At 50.8% G+C, this 22,183-nt stretch overlaps 1 protein-coding gene across 1 annotated transcript in view; it reads right to left on the minus strand.

Moving 5' to 3' along the window:
* The window catches only part of LOC133341666 (pappalysin-1-like), a 168,833-nt gene that overhangs the window by 102,859 nt on the left and 43,791 nt on the right, over window positions 1-22,183 (minus strand). Inside the window, exons 6-7 of the mRNA XM_061550258.1 lie at window positions 11,005-11,197; window positions 7,967-8,088 (exon numbers count right to left, since the gene is read on the minus strand). Of these exons, the coding sequence (XP_061406242.1) occupies window positions 7,967-8,088; window positions 11,005-11,197 (315 nt within the window). The remainder of the gene's footprint in view (window positions 1-7,966; window positions 8,089-11,004; window positions 11,198-22,183) is intronic.

Raw genomic sequence — 22,183 nt, forward strand, 5'->3', positions numbered from 1 at the left:
AACAAATGCTATATATTCGCTTGCATAAGCCTTGGGAAACGCAACGCACATGGAACATACCAGGTTGGGCCCGGCAGGTCTGACGCTGCGGGCAAAGTCTGACTGATTGCGCCTGAGGGATTGTCCACAACGCCGGTGATAAACAGCAGGTGGAGACATTACAATCAGAGAGCGGCCGCGGATTCCGCCGTGGGACATATTTGCCCACAAGATGGTGGGTGGGTGGGTGGATGGGTCGAGAGAGCAGCACGAGCAATGCGATGTGCTCCGTTCGTCAGGGTTCACGCTACTTTTACTTGACCCACCCCCCTCCCCCCACTCTTTTCTTCTTGTTTGTTATTCCCGATGGAGGGATGTTGACCGCGTGTTGCCGCCAAGTGTCCCTCCATGTCTCTAAGAGCCCCCCTCCCCACGCCATCCCCCAAAATACATAAATTTTATTATATGAAAGGAAAATACATTATGCGCATGACGAAGTTATTTTGTTCTTTGGTATTTTTTTTTTTTAGACAAGTTTTTGCGCAATGTTTGCATAATTACACGGGGTAATGTTGTGAACCCAAAAGAATCACGCAAAGGAATTAATCTTTTTGAGTTTACTGGAACAGCTGTGCAATGTTCCAGTAAAGATAACACAAAACATTTTTCACAATTATTTTCAACCCGATCAAGCGAAGTCATCATAACCCAACAATGATCTGGCACGCAAGAGTGCTGCGGAGAAAAAAATATAATGTAATAATAACATGAAATAACAATATTGCATAAATAACAGCGGACGGTTTTGGTTGTCGACATTTGTGGTTTTTGGAATGTGTTGCAGACTCGGGGATCACCCAAAACAAATTAAGCCGAGTGTTAAGAAGACACATGCGAGCGATGTCTTGTGAAGATACTTGAAATGCATAATGTTGTTCCACGGCAAAAAAATATATATATATGACATAAAAAAAATAGTCACTTTCTCTGATTTTTTTTCTTATTCATCCCGAGGGCCAGCGCCAAAAGACACATGTGCATCCTGACCACGAGCAGCTAGGTGAAGGGGCCCACACTGCCACCCCCGAACACAAAGAGCCACAGGCACATTACAACCTATTTATAAAATACTTGATAAATCCTTTCCCTCTCTCTTGGCAAAATCCCATTTCCTTTGCTTCCCCCAGACAATATTTTGTTTCCAAAGTGTTTTATTTCTTAATTTAGTACCGTGTTTATCTTGGCATAATTAACCCACCACAGGCCTCACATCTTTATTGTTACGAATTAAAGTCTTCTCTGATTTATACTTAATGCTATCATTTAATTACGGGGTTAAGCTATGTTGGTAATTCGATTCAGCTTATTTTTATTATTTTATTTCATTCTCTACATTAATAAAATAATAAACACGAAGAATGTCAACATTCGTGCATACTTTTGCGGGAGATGCAAACAGCCTGTTGAGACGCAATCACAGCTGAACACGAAGTGAACGCAACACTGAGCAAGTAAAGAAACAAACACAACGCACACACACACACGCACGCAACCACACACACGCACACATGCATTCTTGCATACGAAAACACATACACAAAGGAAAAGATCCCCCATATAGCCCTTAACAGACATTCTGGGGTAAGTGCTGTTCGCGAGCACCTGTTAATACTACAACAGCCCACTCTACAAGTCCACCCGCCCGCCCTTGTCTTCCCAGTGATTATTGTTTACATACCATTGCAGGTACCCGTTTTATGCTGAGTCGACCTAGCAAAAGGCAAGATCTGGTTTAGATATTAATCGCCACCGATGGATGTGGCTGGGAATTGAACTCATGTCACCAAGTTTTGCAGCGCAATGTATTACCCACTGTGCCACCATTCCCAACATACACACATACACATGCCACACACACACACACATCCATGTATACATGTTAACATACAATCATGCAGTAATATGTACACGCATACAAAAACATACGCACACGCGCATTTGCACGCACACATATGCATGCACACGAACACACACATATATATATAACAAAGACCAAGACCCCCCGTATAGCCTTAACAGACTGTAGGAGCAAGTTCTGTTAGCGAGCACCTATGAAGGCTGCCAAAGCACACGAGGGGGTGGGTGGCCAGCACCACACCCGGCCGCCTTTGTCTCCCTAGCGACGATGTTTACACACCGCACCAGGTACTCATTTGAAGCCGAGTCAACCTTAGGGAGACTCAGGACCGGTTCAGATAATCGTCACTGGTGGTGGCCATGAGCAGGAATCGAACTTGCGTTGCCAGGTTCGTAATGCAGAGCGCTAATCGCAACACTACCGCATCTCGTGCACATTCACACACACTGATGAGCGCACACATTCACACGTACGCAGTTCAGTGTCATCAGCTCATCACCAAGATCAATTCAGCACTTTGCCAGCCAAACAGCAACATCAGCTCGATCGATTCTTGGTTGTCTTTATTGTCGGCAAAAATTGCCTTGTTTAAAAAAAAAACACCCTTCATTATTGAGCAGGTGAGTGATGCGTGTTCTGCAAGTGTTTGCCCGCTTGATGAATTAGATGCCAAAATAGAGTACTCTGTGTGTGCACAACAAGATTATTTCCATGACATCAAAAAAAAGCCTGTTGGGAATCCTGCCCGCCATGGCGCAACGGACAACGGCACACCGGTCCCGCATCATGCAGAGGCCACGGGCCCAATTCAGTCTCTCGGTGCGGCAGTTTTTAAATTTGGGCGCAAGTTTCTGAAATCCCCCTCCACCGTGGCCACCTCTGTCCAAGCCAGCAGTGTCGGCGAGCCCACCTCCATCAGCCGATCGGCAGGTTGTGTGTGGTTACTCCCCACTTCCTCCGCGGTGTCTCGCTAGCGTGGAAGAGTAGATCAAATACCCTTTAGCAAGGGGCTCATTGACGCTCCCACTCCCTACCCCCCCCCCGCCCTTCATGGCGTAATAGGCAAGCATTGCAGAGCAGCACCTTTACCTTTCATCACCATTAAATAAAGTCTGCGTTCTAGGCATTGCATCCGCCGCGGAGGTGTACAACAACATAACATGTCGCTGCCTTACGCAATATTTGGTGCCTTTCGTGAGAATTAGCGATGCTCACCACCCCCCCCCCCCCCCCCCATGTTATTATTCCGTGCAGGTTTAACGGAAAGCTGCAAAATCAATCAGCGACGAGCGGCTAAGGGACTGACAAGGTGTGAGAGGAGCGAGACGCCCATGCGCGCGCGTGTGTGGTGTGTGTGTGTGCGCTGTCCGGCAAAAACAACCCCCTACCTCCTCGTGGGTGCCGGATGTCAACGCTGTGGTGAGAATGCCGTGGGGGGGAGGGCCAATTTAGATTGGCCATTCCCCTCATGGCGTTTGCAACCACCACAGCGGCCAAATTGGGGCTCTGGATGGGTGCGAGGGGCTGGTAACCCATCCACCTTCAATTAATTACCACAAAACCACGTCTAAAATATCTAATTATTAAGCTTGTGCCGGACGCCCTGGGGGGCAGGCGTCTATCACGTCTCCTTGCCAAACCCCATTTGGAGACTCAATCCTTACCCTCGGGGCTCCTCCAGAAACAACAAAAAACCACTGCGGGTGGCCACGTGGAATGTTCGAACGCTCACTGCGCAGGAGAGGCTGCCACACCTCTGTCGGGAGCTGGATCGGTACCGCCTAGGTATTCAGGAGGTCTGGTGGACCGGCTGCCACCATGAGAGGTGGACAGTCCTCTACTCGGGGCTGGAGACAGCCAAACAACAGGGTGTGGCTCTTCTTCTCAACAAAAGAATGAAGGGGGCATGGGAGAGTGGCGGTGAGGTGTGGGAAGCTGTAAGCCCCAGGCTACTTTGGGCTCGCCTTCCAATCAACCAAAGATGAGGAGTGGTGGTCGAAGTTACTTATGCCCCCACCGAAGACGAACATCTGTGGAGGGATGCAGGCACGGCCGATGAGTCAGATGCCTTCTATGATCTACTGCACAGGTGCTAGCTAAAGTGGCCCCTCGGGATCGTGTCATCTTGGTGGGCGACTTCAATGCCCGACTTGGTCATGATGCTGGCACCTGGTCTGGAATGATTGGCAGGCATGGGCCAGATCAGCTCAATAACAACGGTAGGAGGCTGCTAGATTTTTGTGCAGCCCATGGGCTTGTAATTACCAACATGCTTTTCCGGCATCGGTGCATCCACACAACATCATGGATATATCCCGGGTCCAAGCAAGAACATCGGCTGCACTACATAGTGATGGAACAGCGGATGCGGGCCCATGTCCTTGACACCAGGACCTACCGTGGAGCTGATCTGCCCACTGACCATCGACTTGTCATCTGTAAGATGCGCCTGCCATTCTTCCACTCCGGTGGTGGGTGTACACCCAGGACCACATTCAAACCCAAAGTGGCATGGTCTAAGTTAGCTGATGAAAGTTGCAAGCGAGAATTTCATCATCGCTTGCGGCTGGGGTTGACATCGTCCCCCACTCCTCCAGATGTCGAGGGAAAATGGGCGACGTTTAGGACTGTGGCTCATGCAGCTGCAATGCCTGCTTTGGGTACATGGTCCAGACCTCCCCAGAGACCCTGGCTGACAGCAGAAGTGTTAAGGCTGGCTGAGTGACAGGCCCACTCTCATCGTCTACAGCATCCCACATCAGAGAATGAGGAGGCTTACCACAGCCTTCGCTCAGAGGTTCGGAGAGCCGTGAGGCGCTGCAAAAATGGGTGGTGATCGCGGGTTGCTGAGGAGATGGAGACTGCCTCAATGGCCCGCAATCACAAATCACTATTTAACTCCATCAAAAAAGTAACCTAAAGCGCCACACCTATTACCATCATTATGGGAAAGAACGGTGGTCCAATCTCCGACCCTGAGGAACAGGTTTGCAGATTTGCTGAGCATTATTGTGAGGTCCTAGGGGAGGGGAAATCCCTCAGCTTTGAAAACATCATGGGACAAAGTGGGGATGACCCTGCTGAGGCTGCGGTGTCTCAAATATTGGAAGAAGTCACCCCCTGTGAGTGGCTGGCTGAGGTGCTATCTGATGATGAAGTATTGAAGGCGATCCAGAGTCAGAGACCAGGAAAGGCACCGGGCACAGATGATCTCCCAAGCAAAATGCTGAGGGAGGGTGGCGTTTGTGCACAGACTGCCCTACATGACATCATAACAACAGTATGGACCACTGGACGGGTTCCGCAGGATTGGAAGGATGCCTTGGTGGTCCCCCTCTTTAAGAAGGGGGACCGCACAGACTGTAACAACTACAAGGGCATCTCACTCCTGAGTGTGCCGGGAAAGGTCCTGGCAAGGATTATGTAACATCGCCTTGCCAGGCACACTGAGGAGAGGCTTGCCAAGCCCCAATGCGGTTTCACCAAAGGGCAGTCCTGCACAGATGCCATATTTTCTGTCCATATGCTACAGCAGAGGTGTTGGGAATTCCAACAAACCTACATCTCTGCTTTATTGACCTGGTCAAGGACTATGATACAACCAGAAGGCCTGGGCTCTGGGTTATTCTTCGTGCTTTCAGAGTCCCTGACCCTCTGCTCACGATCATTAAGGACCTTCATGATGGTGAGCGGGCCCAGGTAAAACTACGTGGCTGGGAGTCGGAGCCATTCCCTGTTCACCTTGGGGTATGGCAGGGATGTCCTCTGGCTCCCACATTATTGAATATATTTTTCGACCACGTAGTTTATGAAGTCTTCGATGGCTGTACCAGAGGAATTTCCATCTGGTACAGATACATTGCGAGGCTGATCGATGCCCGGGTGCAGTCAAGGGATGGCTCCCTATTGGTCAACCACGTTATGTTTGTCGATGATCTGGTAATTGGTGCTCACTCAGAGGAGGAGTTGGAGGTGCTGCTGCTGAACCTGGAGCTGGGTACTAAGAGGTGGGGCCTTACCATCAGCCCCATCAAAACTAAACACCTGCCCGGGTATTTTGTACCATCGGACACTCCACCCCCACAACTCCCAATTGGTGATGGGGCAGTTGTGGATAGAGTTTCCCACGTGTGCAGTGTGCTCATGACCGGCTCCGGTTTGACCGCAGAGGTCTCACTCCGAATCAGTCGAGTGGCATTATCTTTTAATCGGTTTTGTAACTCTGTGTGGAAGCTACCTGGTCTGTCGCTTCGCACGAAGATTCAGGTCTTCTCGGCCACGGTCATTCCCTCCCTTCTCTACGCTTGCAAAACGTGGACCCTCCTCATGGAACATTTTTGCCGGTTAGAAACATTTAGGCTAGCCTGTCTACGATCCATCCTGGGTTTAACTAGGTTGGATTGTGTGAGGAGCTTTAAAATCTTTGAAAGATCTGGACAAAGTCCCATCAGTGAGTTACTCCGGCAGGCAAAGCTGCGTTGGCTGGGTCATGTAGTCTGCATGCCCAGCCACCGCATGCCTAAATAGATTTTGTTCGGCCGGATAGAGGGGGATAAATGGGCGCGGCACGGGCTAGAGAAGAGATGGAGTGATGTGGGATAAGAGGATGTGGAGCTGAGTGGACTTGCCGATGACTGGTACCAGCGGTGTCAAGATCGGCCTCTGTGGAGGAGGCTCGTGAAGGACGCTACTAGGCAGTTGGAGGCAATCGCCCTCCAACAACAACGGAGGGTGGAGGAGCGACGCTCACAACAACGAGCGGAGCGCCGGGTGGCTAAAGCACAGCAAGTTGGCACAGTAGGGGGCACAGGTGGTGCATCGGCCAGTCGTCTCAGTCAGTCAACCTGTGGCACCTGCATTGTCTGCCCCATGGCCTCCTGCCAGCGGGCGTTCGACACTTCATGTGGCCTCAACGTGCACCTAGCCTAGCACAAGCGTCGTGGTGATGTCACCGCCACTTAGTGGCGAATGGCGCTTGTTGTTATTGTTGTTATTGTTGCCTGTGCAAAATGTGTGTGCAAGCGAACGAGAGCGAGAGAGAGAGAGAGAGCGGACTGGCGGGCAGGCAGGCGGCTGTGCAGCGGAGAGCGAGAAGCCGAGCAAACCAAGCGAAAGCGTAGGTCCCCAAGTGGCGCAAGGGGCCCCCCGGATTCAATAAAACAAAACAAAATTGAGGGTGCGTTGAGTTTCATGGTCAAGTCTAATATGAAATAAGAATTACACCAAGTGATCTCTCTCATCTCATGTCTATCTTGTCTGTATGTCTCGTCCCTCCTCTCACGACGCTTCTGTCTCTTGTTTGACATCACTGTCTTTTCATCTGCCATCTTCTCTTCTCTATTTAAACGATTTTATTTTAACTACTATTTTTATTTCAACACGGTAAGGCCCACTGAGATGTGCAACTCTGTTTCAGAGGCGACCTGGCTACAAATGATAGCTCTACTAAGTGGCTTATCACGTGGAGATTTACAGCAGCCAAATGTTCTCAACGCACGTTGCTTCTAAATGTGGAGGGGAAAACCGGAGGATCCGGAGAAAAATCCACGCGACCGCGGGGAAAACATGAAAACTCGAAATATACAGGTGTCAGGGTTGTGATTGAACCCACGACCTCCTGAATACCAGGCGAGGGAGTCAACATTTCCCCGCCGCGGTGGCTCTAATCTCACTACGCCTCTACTTCCGTTCACATTTCCCCCTTCTCGCCAATCTCCGTCGATTGACTTTACACTGTCTGCCATCTCACTAGGAATTTACAAATTGAATGAGGGGCACCACCCCCACTAAATTAGAGCGCCCTCCCCCCAGCCTCCCTGTCCCCCCTGCCGCTCCTGTCCCCCTTCCCCCCGCCAATAGGGCAGCACCACCACTGGACAAACCGTGCGAAAGGTGAGCGTGCAAGAACACCCCTGCAAAGACGTTGATTGTGATGGGGGGTGGGGGAAATGAGCCGAACGGCACGCAAACGTGCGTGTTCTTGCATCGGCGCTCGTGTGTGTCTGTGTGTGCGCTCACGCGTGTGCGAGCGCGCGTGTGTGTGTGTGTGCTCGTATGTGCATCTCCTACCCTCCGCTTCCTTCGGGCTCCAGTGTCCTGAGGGGTCGCAGGCGCGGGGCGACGAGGCGGAGTGGGCGAACTGCGTGAGCCGCCCATCCTCTCCGCACAGGTCGCACGCAGATCCCACTTCTCTAGGAGAGGATCAACGGTCGAAAAACACTGCTTAGACGTTCCGTCTGCAACGCGCCGACATGGACTTAAACGGCGCCGCAGGGCGCTCGCCTCACTTAGCTCCGTGGCACGCCGACGACAATGTTCCCCGGCGGTTAAGTGGGCTTTCATAATGGAGAGCTCGGCGCCTCTCTCTCTCTCTCGCTCCCCAATCCGCGCGCACACACACACACAAAAACGCCACTTCTCACGGAACGGAACGCGGGCGGCGACCGCTGCGGGGATTGTTCGCGAAACAATGGGGCAACGAAGCCCCCCGCAGCTCGATTGCGTGACCACTTGACTCGAGCAGAGAGCGGCCCGCCGAGGCCGAGGATACGGAGCGGTGCCCCTGCGCGCGGACCGGGAGGGAGGAACACCGCACCTATGATCTCCGTTACGTTTTGACGGCCGTCCAACGCTAGTTCCCAACTGAACGCCAAATTTTAGTTTTGTTTTCATGAACGGGGGGCGGGGGGGGGGTTCCTATCCAAGAACTCCTTCGAATCGCACGGCTGCCCCGTGCCTCCGTACTTTTTCCCAGTACCTCCGACGAGCTACGGTTGGCTGCATACGGCGCGAAAGAAGTTCAACGAACGTGCGCGCACTGGCATTAGCTTTCAGGTACGTTGAAGCTTTGCTTCAAAGCAAGGCAGCAGGAGCTAGAAACTTTTCAAAGGGGATGTGGAGGGGCCGGTGGGGAGGGGGTGGTGGAGATGCGGGGGGGGAGGGGTCCCAAAATGTTCAGATTTCTTTTTTAAATCGGGCCCTACATTCATAGTAAAAAATATTAAAACATTCAACGTATTTTTTTATTAATATCAATAAAACACAAATTTTCCGAGCCTCAAGGGGGAGGTGGGGGGGGGACGATTGCACCCATTTCCCAACCCTTGGATTCGCCATGAGTTCAAGCTCACGTCGGTTTGTTTCTGTCAGCGGACCTGAAATGTCTCCAGTGGTAGCACTGCTAAATGAAAACTATCGTAGTAAATAAGAGTACGAATACATCAGCGGCTTACACACTGCTGTATAAAACTAAATCGTAATTTCTTAACGCATGTCGGTCCACTGCTTGATGAAGGACTCCCCAACGTCCGATGAGCCACGGGGAGATCTTTGACCAAATTTACTCTGGCTCGTGTAAATTGTATCTGCGTACGTGTTTACGTTTAACGTCTGTCGCACCGTACGTTGCCAACCGCGCTAATTGGAGGTGGGGGGGGGAAGGACAACAAACTCAACACTAAAATGAGTTCTTAATCTACATGTATAAGTGCAGTAGCTCCAGTGGCTTCCTAATATCGGAACGAAGAGCGTTCCAGACGGCCGCAGAAGCGCATCTGAAAGTGTGCGACGCTGGTGACCGTCTTTGTTCGATGGCTAGTCCAGAAGCCACCCCTGCGAACATGACTGGGAGTTCGCGTGATGGTTGATGCTCCCTGACGAGATTAAGCAAGCTATTGTGGTTCATTTGTGGCGAGCACTTTGTGTGCAACGAGAGTATTCGTTTGGCAACCGAATTGGTGAAGTTGGAGGGAGGTGGAGGAGGGGGGGGGGTGGTGGATCCAGATACTACTCACCCCACTGATATTCGTTTTGGCCAGGAATCGAACTCGGGTCGCCGGATTCATAGCACAGCACACAAACCACTGGGAGAACGCTCCTCCAACACTGCATGAATAATGATACAGGCAGTGTGTGTGTGTGTGGATTTGCTTGCGCTAACAATTGCATCAGAAAGTCTCCACGTGTGCGAGAGAAAGCGAACGCGAGCGCGCGCCGTGCGTGTCAGCGTGCGTGTCAGCGCGTGTGTGTGTGTGCGTGTGCACGACTGCGTTCAATCCAGCGAGGGAGCAAAACCGAACTTGATGCCACATAAATCACACAAATTTTCATTAAAAAGTTTGGAATACCCTGCAAAGTGCCAAGAGGCACTTGCCACCACGCGCACGCGTGACCCCCCCGCAACGCATCCACAAGTGGGATTTAAAGCTGTCACTGCTCTTTTTCCCCGACTCCCATTATCCGGCCACAAATCAGCAGTCCTCTGGCACTACACAAGCGCCCCCTACCACTCCCCCCCCCCCCCCCCCGCTTTCCCGGTTGAACCATTGAACCATTTTCCCCTCGCGCTTTGGCGGCGAGTGGGAAAGACGCCGGCCGTTTTTGGAAGTCACCTGATGGCGAGCGGCACCCTCCACCCATCCCCTCCCTGCTTGCCCCCCCCCCCCGTCTACCTCCCCGTGCCCCCCCCTTCTCCCCCCAACTCCCCCCGCTAGCCCCAACCGAAACAGAACAACTGCATCTGTCGGCGGCGGCGTTATGCGTTGCCTGTTGTGAATGTGGCGTTGCGTGGCGAGGACGGGCAATCGGTTGTGTCGCCGCTAGGCACGAGCAAAGCGGGCAAAGGCATAGGGCATCAAGCAGCTCAAGGGCTCTCTGGGATTCATTACAACAACAAAGACGCAGGGAGGCACCAAATGTATTGGGTCAAATTCAGATGCAACTCATCTCTCATTCCAGTACACCTGTATCTTCCTGGTCCACATGTCTCTCATCTCACGACATCTCTCCCTCTCTATCTCGTCGGCATCTCTCTCATTCCGCTGCCCTCATCTCTTCGCTGTGTCCCCTCTTGTCCCATCTCATTACACCTCCTCTACGTTTTGTGCGCATCTCTCTCGTCTCGCCGCATCCAAGCTATCTCTTGTCTGCATCTACTTCTGCCATCTCTAGCTCAGGCATATGAATGGAAAGGGGAAGGAGAGAGCTGGGGCTGGGGGGGGGGGGGGGGCGCGGAGGTGGGGGGGGGGGTACGGGGGGGATAAGGGGGGGGGGGGTTGCAGGCCCCCTCCACCGGGCACGGCGCGTGACCGCGAGCGTGCAGGGAACACCTCTGGAAGACGTGGCCGTTGATGGGGGGCATCCACTGCAGGATGAGCGAGCCCTCATCGTGGGCGGCGGGGGTCGGCGGCATCGGCACGGGGAGGGGAGCGCGGTCCAGCCGCCAGCCCTCGTACACCAGGTCCAGGTAGCAGTGCATGCGTGCCACCTGGTTCGGCGTGAAAGAGTTGGTGCAGCCATCGTCTGGAATTTCAAAGCGGGTCGGTGGGTGGGTGGGGTGGGGGGGAAGTGATGACAATGGGAGATGACAACAGGGGCGTTTGGACGAGGTGTGGGATGGAGTGGAGAGGGACGAGGTGGTGGTGGCGAGCGGAGGGATTGATGGGAATGAAGGCGGAGGGCGGGGGGAGAGGGTAGAGACATCATTGTTGCACTCACAACGCAGGTATTTTTGCGCGTGACATCTGGGGAAATGTAAGGTCATTCATTTATACGTACCTTGCGTTTGTTTGTTCTTCTCTACAATAAATCGTAACACGAAATGTAACGTGGCTGGGGGCTCCTCACGTCGGTGTACATAGTTATACCATTTTTAAAATGAAATATCGATGCAATAACGCACGGATGGAATTGCGTGCATATGGCCACAAATGCATGCAACGCTGCGTTATCCCGTACGAAATTCGAGCACAGTCCGTTTTAAGTAATCTTACGTAGCCTGCATATTGCGTAACAACAAAAGGAAAGAGCCTTTGTTTACGCGGTCCATAATCAATCATTCGCGTTTATTCGACCGTCTGTACTGTTTACCCACCGCACCGAGGACAGCGGCCCCGATGTTGTCTCCGTTTACAGACGCTCCAAAAAGAATAAAAGTGGTGCGATTATCGAACGCCCCCAGACGCGCGCGCGCGCGCGCGCGTCTGGGGGCCGCTTTGATAGGCGAAATTAAAACCGTTCGTCTGCAGGGCCGGTCCGCTTGCAAAGATCACCGTCACAACAAAGCCGAGTCCCAGACATGACGTAATGGGATTCATAGCGAAACGCTACGGCAACCCACCCTACCTCCCCCCCCCCCCCAGGAACACCACCCCCCTCCCCCCGTGCGATATCATGATCGGCCGTCTGTAGCGAGACAGCTACTGGATAGGGCTCCGACGGCGAGGGAGCTGATAACCCATTTCTCTGCCTCTTCGCTCAAAACCGCGGAGAGGCTGCGGAATTGTCCGCGTGCGAGGCCCATTTTTTTTTGTCGCACCTTTTAACAATTTTCAAATCGACGGTTCCGCGACGTTGAGAAATTCAGATTGGGTATTTTGATTATTCTTTGGTTCTTTCGGTAAAGTCACGTATAAAAAAATAATAATAAATTAAATAATAACATACGACGTTTCGATTGCAACACAAGCAATCATCATCAGGTATAATAAAATAGCGACATAAAATCTAACCAGAAAAATTTATAGACAGACATATAAGCAGACAGATATCACCAAGATACACACAGCGGGCAACACAGGTACAGGGAGGGGTGATCGTCTCTGTGGGGTGGCCTTAAATAGACAGAGGGGGGCGGAGGGAGCGAGAGGGAGGGGTTAGAGACAAAATTTACATGTCAATGAGTGCAACAAAAAGGAGTGAGCAGGCTTAGGGGGAGAAAGAGACACACTAAAATTAAATAACCTAGCAAAGTATCGAAATGTTATGTAAAACGACACAGAAAGTCGGTCAACACACAATTAACGCATAGCCTGGTCGATTACGTATTTCAAACATTGCTAAGTTAGAATTTAAGTGTGAAATTTTCAAAGAAAGACAAAACATAAAAACAAGAGGAACGGAGACAAAGCAGAACCTAAGAACGACAAAAAACGAGTGTAGACAGAAAAAATTACACTAAATAAACAGGCAGAGAGAGAGAATAAAAACCCAGAGAGAGAGAAAAAAGGTAAACTTGGAACTTCCCCGTAGAAGTGGTTCAATCTTAACTTTGGAGCTTTCGTGACTGCAGGGATTATTCTTTGGTTCTTTCGGTAAAGTCACGTTTTTTTTTTTATACGTGACTTTACCGAAAGAACCAAAGAATAATTCCTGCAGTCACGAAAGCTCCAAAGTTAAGATTGTATTTTGATTATTTTTCTTCTAAAAAAAAATGACAAAAAAATGCGCGATACGTTAAAACACGTAGATTGCTTAGCGCCGGGGTGAAATAACACGGCGCGGCTAAGGATGGGGACTCTGCAACAAACCGGTTAACAAGAAAGAGTGGTTGGGGGAGGGGGGGTTGGGCCGGCAGTTTTTTTGTGACCGCTGTGAGGAGGATTCCTTTGCGGAACTGAAAGAATGTGACCGTGGGTGGCCCGTGCCGCTCTTCGAGCAAAAAAAAGGCAACATCGCTACTTGCTCTCCCGAGTCACGAAAGGCACAAGAGACCCCGAAGGAGCCAATGTGCGTGGCATCGGAAATCGTGGCGATGTTATGCAATCGATGATAGGACACTCCTCTTCTTGGTTCTTTCGGTAAAGTCACGTAGTCTGTCTTTCCGACAGCGTCTGTCTTTCCGACAGCCCTGTTCTTCACCTGAGGACGGCTGCTTGCGTTGTGGCCGAAAGAACCAAGAAGATGAATCCCTGCAGTCACGAAAGCTTTAAATCGAGATAGGACACTCGGTTTTTTTTGCCTAAAATGTCCAAATAGCAAATTCCGCGTAAAATGAAGATTTTTTTTTATTGACCATCCCCAATAGTGCACGGGCATGTTTATGACGAAATTACTCTCAATAAATGCAAGCAGGTGGTCGGGGAGGCAACACTTTGTTTAATGGAATAGAAAAGCAATAAATAAAGCCTTGAAGCAGTACTTGAAAATTACCCAATATTTTACTGCTCAAAGCAAAAGGGGGTTCATAAAACTACAACAATGAAAGTTTTTTTGGTGTGTGTGTGTGTTCGTGATTGTACGTAACGTATGTTTTACAGGTCAGCGCGTGATCTTTGTGATTAGCCGTTATTAAATGGGGCTGTTTGACTGCTCGCAGGGACTAATGCGCCGGCATCAGCGTCGAGCTGGACTGATGAAAGAGCGTGAGTTATGGTTTGAGTTAAAAATGCATTCATCATCCACTTCACTGCTGCTCAGGAATGTACACAGCTGAATAAAAAAAATTACAGCGACATGACATACACCCCCCCCCCCATCCAAGGTATATATATACACACACACAGCATGAAAGCGACGAGATACGTATACACAAACAGAAAACACATTTGACAAACGCATGCGGCATCTAAGAGGCGAGAGATACCTCGACAACAACTGGCACTAGCTCAACACGATTCACAATGCGTCTACAAATACAATTTGTTTTTGGAAGAAAAAGCGGGTCTTTGGCAGGACATGTTGACGGAAGGGATGGGAAGGGATGATGACCGGTGGGGTGGTCGAGGCGACCAATGGATCGAATCGGCAGCCAAAGGACAGAACATACCAGATAATGCATCCATCCATCTCGGAGATCGGAGCTATGAAATCAGCTTGCATGCAAGAGCTGGACGGATTGTTATGTTGCAGGACCTATTAGAGGATGGTTACACGTTAACTACCTCGCCTGGTACACAGGAGGGCGTGGGTTCAATCCCAACCCTGACGGCCCCCTGTATATTGTCATGTTCTCCCTGTGGTCCGCGCGGATTTTTCTCCGGGTCCCCCGGTGTTTTTCCCTCCACATTTTAGAAACACGCATTTCGAGTATTTCGCTGCTATAAATGTCAACGTGATAAGCCACTTTGTTGAGCTATCACTTGTGGCCAGGTCGCTTCTGAAAAAGAGATTTCTAAAAAAGGTTTTTGCTCAATTTAGATCGTGATGGCATGGGATGCCTTCAATCAGCAGTGGCTGATGATGATGATGAAAGTTTCCAAATAGAAATATGAGCACGTGGCAGGACGCTGCTGCCTTGGCTGTGTGGCAGCAGAGCCAGCGAGTGTCACAGCCAGTGAGGAACGCTTCACTGTATTCCAAAGCTGCGTCATTGTCCTTTTCACATCTGATCACTGTTATTTTTTTTTCCTCCTTCAAACTTTTGACAAAGTCTGCCTTGCACAAAAAAATATACACACACTCTTTCCCAACCAACAGCCAACTAATTACCCTCCTGGCAAGGAACACAGATTACATTTCTTCGTTCATTCATTGTCACGGACTTTTAAAACAAGACTGTTGTGGTATTTCACTCTGTGGTAGTACAAACAAACGCTGACACAAACCTGCTGAGACTGTGCCACGATTATAAATTGTACATATCTACCGATCGCAAAGTGGTGCTCATTTGGCGGAGCGGAGTCATGGAAGGTTCGCGCAATGTGCCACGAACCGAAGTGACTTGAGTTTGATTCCCAGCCGTGGGCAGCATCAGCGGCATGCGAGATATCTGGGCCGGTCCTGGAACAACCCTTGGCATTCAATCAACCTCCCCCCCCCCCACCAACATCGCATAAGAGAGACCTTCATCCAACAGTGGACTGAAAAAAAAAGATTGTAATTTATTGATGTTATTAAATACGAATCTATTGTTGCGTATGGCATCACGCTTAGGAGCTGAGTGTCACGAGAGGGCTTCGAGAAAGAGTTTGCGTCGTTTTGATGTCCCTCCTCAGCTGAAGGAGGGGCAGACTACGGTGGTTTACTACGCAGTCCATCGTTTGGCTCGAATGTTCCACAATGTGTAACACCGCTTCGAACGAACTCTCGCGCTCCCAGCGCTGCTAGAATATTCCTCCTCCTTCCATCTCTCCAGCGGCGCCAAAACCTCATTGTCCGTCCCATGAAGATCAATCAGAAATGCAAGATGCCCTTCCCCCCTGCCGCCCCCACCCACCTCCTAATCCTTACCACCAGGTAACAGACTGTTTGGTAACCACCAAAATATGCAACATCAAGAAGTCCACCACGAGCGTTGAATTCCCGCCCACTCTCCCCAACCCTCGAAATTAAATTTCGGTGGTGCCATCGGCATCGCGAGATGTAAAAAAAACATTTCTAATTCTGCAGCTCGTGGCGCATCACCCTGTGCCGGGGAGGTGTGGTGCCATTTTCTTCTTTCCCGCAATTGATTTTTCTAGAATAATTATTTCATTTTAATATCGCTGTTTTTGATGTTTCCCACGCAAACACCATCCGCGTGACAATTTGTTGGCATCCGGTTCGTGGTGTAACGATGCGTACGTTACATCGGTGAACATTTGCTTCTTCAGCTCACAAATACATATGTCGAACCACGCATGTTTAAGGATCGATGTTTACCAATTCATTTACGGCACGTTGCATGCGATGGATTCATGTGACCGCCGCAGCCACTAGTGGCCGCTACACACACTGTACTGGACAGTAATTCCTTATTTAACGCGGTAGATGCGTTCCTGAAAAGTCACGCCGTGGCGCGACAAAGAACTGAGATGAGACGACGCCACTGCGTACTGCATCATTCCGCGTCTCGTACCGCTTTAGCCACGCAAGCTCGGGAAAGTAGTGCGTCCGCGTTATAAATGGTGCGAATTCCGCATTGCAATGGTGCACGCTCCGTGTTATAACATTGCACGTAATAACAATGCGCGTTCCGCGTTGTGTGAAAGTGTTCCCTCGTGGAAGAACCGCGTTGCAGAGAAAACGCGTTGTAGTTTAAACACCGGCACGCGTTAAGCAAGCAATTGCCGTACGGTAATGGTTAAGAAATCCATTGATTATATTATTGAATTATGACAGGTCGTCGGATTGCCAGTTAGGGGCGGGTGAATCTTTATCCCTCCACATCTCCAATAATGCCCCCCACCGCCAACCAATCCCCTGAGATTGCTGAGCGCACTGTAAGATTAAATTAACATCGTTAATATTATGCGCAAATGACCTTCGCTTAACACCAGGAGAGAAAGCAATGACAATTGAAGTCTCTTCTTCAAGGGGACATCGGGAAATGCCCACCGATTGCTCGCACCAACAGACGCGCGCGAACGAAATGAATGAAACAAAGGATCCATCACGGCTACATGGCACGGACCGTCGTAATCGTCACCATCACCAGTGTCATCATCGCATCCGCGCGGTATTTGTCTGCCAACCCACACTGGGAGAGTGCGGACGAGAAGAGAGCCGCGACCCCTACTCCCTGTACCCCCCCACCCACCACCACCACATCCCCGCGAGCCTCGGAGCCGTCTGCCCGTCGTGCCAGCACGTGACCTTGGAGGGGACGGACGAGGTCAAAAGCGGGAGACGCTCAGCGTGCAAATGACGTGGGTCGGCGGCCACCCACCCAGCCATCCCCGACGACGCCTCCTCCTCCTCCTCCTTGGCGGCCGGGTGACTTTGATGGATACGTTCGAACCGTGGCCCGGTCGCAGCGGCTCAAACCCTCCCTGGGGGGTCTCTTTCTTTCTCTCTCTCTCTCTCTCCCCCTCCTCTCTCTCGCGCGCGTCAATTCGCCACGGCCGCGCTTCGCTGTAAACACCGCGCATGGGAGAGCGGCGGGGAAGAAACAAAAACCGAATGGACCGCGTGCGTTATGCGATGTGGTGGTGTGGGGGGGGAGCGCGAGAAGCTAACCGAATGAACCTAGCCCCCGCCATGGCCGAACACTCAGCAACTAGCCAGCCACGTGTACTATAAGCCACTATTGCTCGCCCTTGCAAACGGCCAACCAGCCACAAGTGCCAGAGTTCTGCCACGAATGCTTTCGTCGCTTAGCCACGGCTACCAAGCGCTGTCACCCAGACTCTTTAGGCAACCAGCAGATAAGTGGTGCTGGTAACCAGTCGGACACATTAATTCTAGATTTGAAGCTTTCGTGACTGCAAGGATTCATACTCTAAGTTCTTTCGGTAAAGTCACGTAGGTAAAAAATGAAATAAAAATTGATAAAAAAAAAAATAATAAAAATCACGACGTTTCGGAGTCAACACAAGTCTCCGTCATCAGGTGGGACCGTCACAGTCAGATTTGCTGCATCAAGTGAGGCAGGGATTCAAGATGCAAGCTCTTACACAGCAGCAGATGTGAGTGTGAAAGCGATGGGTATTACCTTGTTATCGAAAACATATTACACAGCCCCATCCGTGGCATCTTTAACATTCACCAACCAGCCATTCAGACGCCGGGTACGAGTCCAATAACGAACCCGACCCATCCGGCCAACCAGCCACCAGGTACGAACGCTCACCCTGAACAACGAGCCGACTCGCCACCTGATCCTCCTGTTGGCCCCGAAGCAACTCATCATGTAACCACTGGCACCGAGCTCTTCCCCTATCCCTAACCAGTGACCCAAACCTCCATCACCGACTACCACGAGCACTGTGACCTCGTCCCATGTACCCGAACCCCACCACCCCGGGCCCTTGTCAATGTTTTGGTTCCATCGCAGTTTTCGTGATCGCCATCGCGCAATGCGGCGCTTTGAAACAACATTTGGTTGTCGCTGTTGTGGTTTTGTTGTTGGTGGTGGTGGTGGTGGCACAACAAACACAAGTCACAAACGCACCGTGGCTCGGCGTCGGATAATGAACCCGGGAGCGCGCAGCGCACGCGTCAATCACAAGGGCCGACAACGACGAGGAGGAGGAAGAAGAAGCAGCCCCTACACCCACTGACCAAGTTTAAACCCCAAAACACACACACACACACAAACACACACACACCCGCTGGAGGGGAGAAATGTCACGTAGCGCCTCACTCTGCCACCCTCCCAACCCGGGGGCCCCCCAAGGGGGAGGGAGCGAGGGAGTACTGGCTGGGGGGGGAGACTGCGTGAGGTTTTTGTTTCTACTCCGTGCGTTAAAACCCCGCGCTCCTTCCTTGTGAGCCCATCTCGCCAGCTCAATGTTGCCATTAGGGGCCCACCACCCCCCCGCCCCCCCTCTTTCTCTAACGCTAACCCGGCAATATAATGACTTCCTGGTCTTGACAGTCCACCGGCGAGAAGCTGGACTAAGCAAGCAGCAGGCAGCAAACAGCAGCAGCAGCGAGCAGCCTTGAATGCGTTTTAAAAGCGAGTATCCCTCCGCCCAGCCAGTGCCGGATTGTCCTCGTAGCACAAGTAGCTACACACGTGGTAGCTACACATGTAGCTACTACACGTGCAGCTGCTACACGTGCAGCTGCTACACGTGCAGCTGCTACACGTGCAGCTGCTACACGTGCAGCTGCTACACGTGCAGCTGCTACACGTGCAGCTGCTACACGTGCAGCTACTACACGTGCAGCTACTACACGTGCAGCTACTACACGTGCAGCTACTACACGTGTAGTAGCTACTACACGTGTAGTAGCTACTACATGTGTAGCTACTACACATGTTGTAGCTACTACACATGTAGTAGCTACTACACATGTAGTAGCTACTACACATGTAGTAGCTACATACGTGGTAGCTACGGGCCCCGCACTTCCAATGGCCCCCGCGCTAAATGCTTTCAAGCTATCAATTTCCGGTCCAGTGATTCTGCACTTGCTCTATTGCTATAGTACTATACCGCCTTCAACTTTTATGAACGACTGGGTGTTCAAAGTTAGTGATTCGTCGTATTATCCGGCTGTATAGCGAATGAACAAATACAATGACTTTACTGCGCAAGTAAAACATTTGTTGACTTAAAGCTTTCGTGACTGCAGGAATTCATATTCTTCGTGGGTCTTTCGGTAGATAGGTTTGTTATTTTCTTTGAACCGATCTCCGTGACTTTACCGAAAGACCCAAATAATATTTAAAAAATTAGTGTTTTAATATTAATGTGTCTGTTTTTATTTTATTTAGGGCCCCTTTATAGCATACGCCACAGGCCCCGCACTAGCTTCGTCCGCCACTGCGTCCAGCCTGAAACGTCGTAACTTGAGTCGCCGTGCGTGCGCGCGTCTCTCTCTCTCTCTCTCCGTCTTTGTGGGTCGCAGTGTCGCGAGCGGTCAGCGCGCTGCACCTAAGAACCCGGGCGACCCGAGTTCGATTCGCGCTCACGGCCAACACCCGTCGACTCAAGACTCAAATAAGTACGTGGGTGCTACGTGCTAAATACCGCAACTCAGGGAGACAAAGGCGGCCGGGCGTGGTGCTGGTCACCCACTCCCGTCGTTTGACGTACCAGACTTCATAGGTGCTACTCGCGAACAGCACTTGCCCCAACGGTCTGTTTAGGCTACACGGGGGAACTTTGTCTTTCTTTGTTGTTAGTGAGAAGAGGGTTTTGTCGTGTTAGCTCTGTGAAATCGTTTCGGATCGTAACGTGTGTCGATTGACATCGTGTCCATCATGATATCCACAATACGAAAACGTTAAAAAAATTACCCCCCAAGGCATGGGGCACTTCCTCATCCAGCAGTGGGAAATGACGAGGGGGTTGACAATTGTAGGCGCGCGTGTGTGTGTGAAGAAGCAACGTTCCGATTGTTGTTTTATTTACAAATGGTATAAATTTAAAAATAAAAAAATACCGATCCACCTCACAGATGACGACGACGACAATTCACAAAAATCTCAACGCTTTCGTCAATTGCAACTGGCCGCCAGAGGAGAAGACAAACACCGAGAAATAGGTGAAGTATAGGGGAATTGCCCTCATTCTTAGCGGAGAGACACAGGCCAGAGGGATTATTAAGCGAACGAAAGTCGGAGAACTGCACGACCATCGCCACAGCCGTCACGAGTTTGGTGCGCGACTCAAATGTTAATGGCTCTGACATTTCCGCACACCAACGGTAGCACGCAAACTCGTCAACAGTGATCTGAAAACGTAGGCGAAAGTAGCGTTTGGGACGATGCATTCGCTCGAAAGGCGAAAGCTTCAGCCACGCACGGGTGAGTTGACGGCAGGTTTGTGTGCAGCAATGCCCCATTAACAAGGGACACAGGAAGGTTTCTCACTGCGGGGAACACACCCCTGCACAACCACCCTCTCGGCGGTATTCCCCGTCCAGAAATGTGGTCCACGTTAACCGTGCGGTCTGCACACACGCGCACGCACGCGCACACGTGTCTTGTGCGTGTGCGTGCGCGTGTGTGTGGCAGTCCCGTAGCGGTTTAGCGCGCTAACGCCACGAACCCGGTGACCCCAGTTCGATTCCCGACCCAGGGCCAACGCGAGTGAAGGTTATCCGAACCGGTTATGGGTATCCCCTAGGTCGACTCAGGCCTAAAATGAGTAGCTGGTGCGGCGTGTAAGCATCGCCACTGGGGAGACAAAGGCGGCCCGGCGTTTGCTGGCCACCCACCCCCTCGTGTACCGTTCCGGCCTTCATAGTTGCTCGCTAACAGCACTTGCCCCTACAGTCTGTTAAGGCTATACGGGGGATCTTGGTCTTTGTTATATATATGTCCACGTATGTGTGTGTGTACGTGTGCATGTATGTGTGCGCGTGTGTAAGTTTGCATATGTGTGCGTGAAAATGCGCGTTCGTGTGTGCGTGTGTTTTTGTATGCGTGTACACATTAGTGAATGATTGTATGTGAACGTGTATATATGGGGGGATCTTTGTCTTTCAACCGACATTACTTCGTTGTGGTTTTCACTTTGTGAGAGACATCGTGTCAATTTACGGTGAGGGACAAAAAATATTCCAGAAAGTATAATTCAAACACGTTGCCCTTCCCAGAAGTCGTACCATTAACCATGTGTTGACTTTAATCAAGTGTAACAATGACAGAGTAAAATTATTCATAATGGTGATGTATAAAAATAAAAGATGTAGTTTCTTTTACAAATGGAGAACCATTTATATATTAAAAAAACAAATGTAAACGGCTCTCTAAAATATATATTCCTGAAACACATTAGTCATCAGGAGGATTCAAATACCCCCCCCCCCCCCCCAAAAAAAAAAAAACATCAAAGTTAAATAGCTGTCGAGAAGTGGCCGGTTTACTCGGGAGACAAAGACGACGTGAATGAAAGGCACCCGAAATCGAGCAGCACCCCCCTGAGAGTCGGGGTTTGAATCCGGGCAGCCGTCCATGATCACAGAGGAGGTTCTCAAGTGTGGCGGCGTTGATGACCCCACTCGGTCGAACCGCTCGCCAATAAACGCGCGCACAATAGACGCCACCGTGCCTCGTTCGCATCTCGACTATTTTCGCTCATTTGTGCCTCTGAGAACGGGACATGGCCAGTTTGACGAACACGTGAAAACGCTCTTTGTGGGAGGCACATGACGTTATTTTGAACCCGGCGGACTGAAGTAACCTCAGAAGTA

Source organism: Lethenteron reissneri, chromosome 12 (genome assembly GCF_015708825.2).
Source record: "Lethenteron reissneri isolate LAM-NWPU_2019-01 chromosome 12, ASM1570882v1, whole genome shotgun sequence".
Lineage (NCBI taxonomy): Eukaryota > Metazoa > Chordata > Hyperoartia > Petromyzontiformes > Petromyzontidae > Lethenteron > Lethenteron reissneri.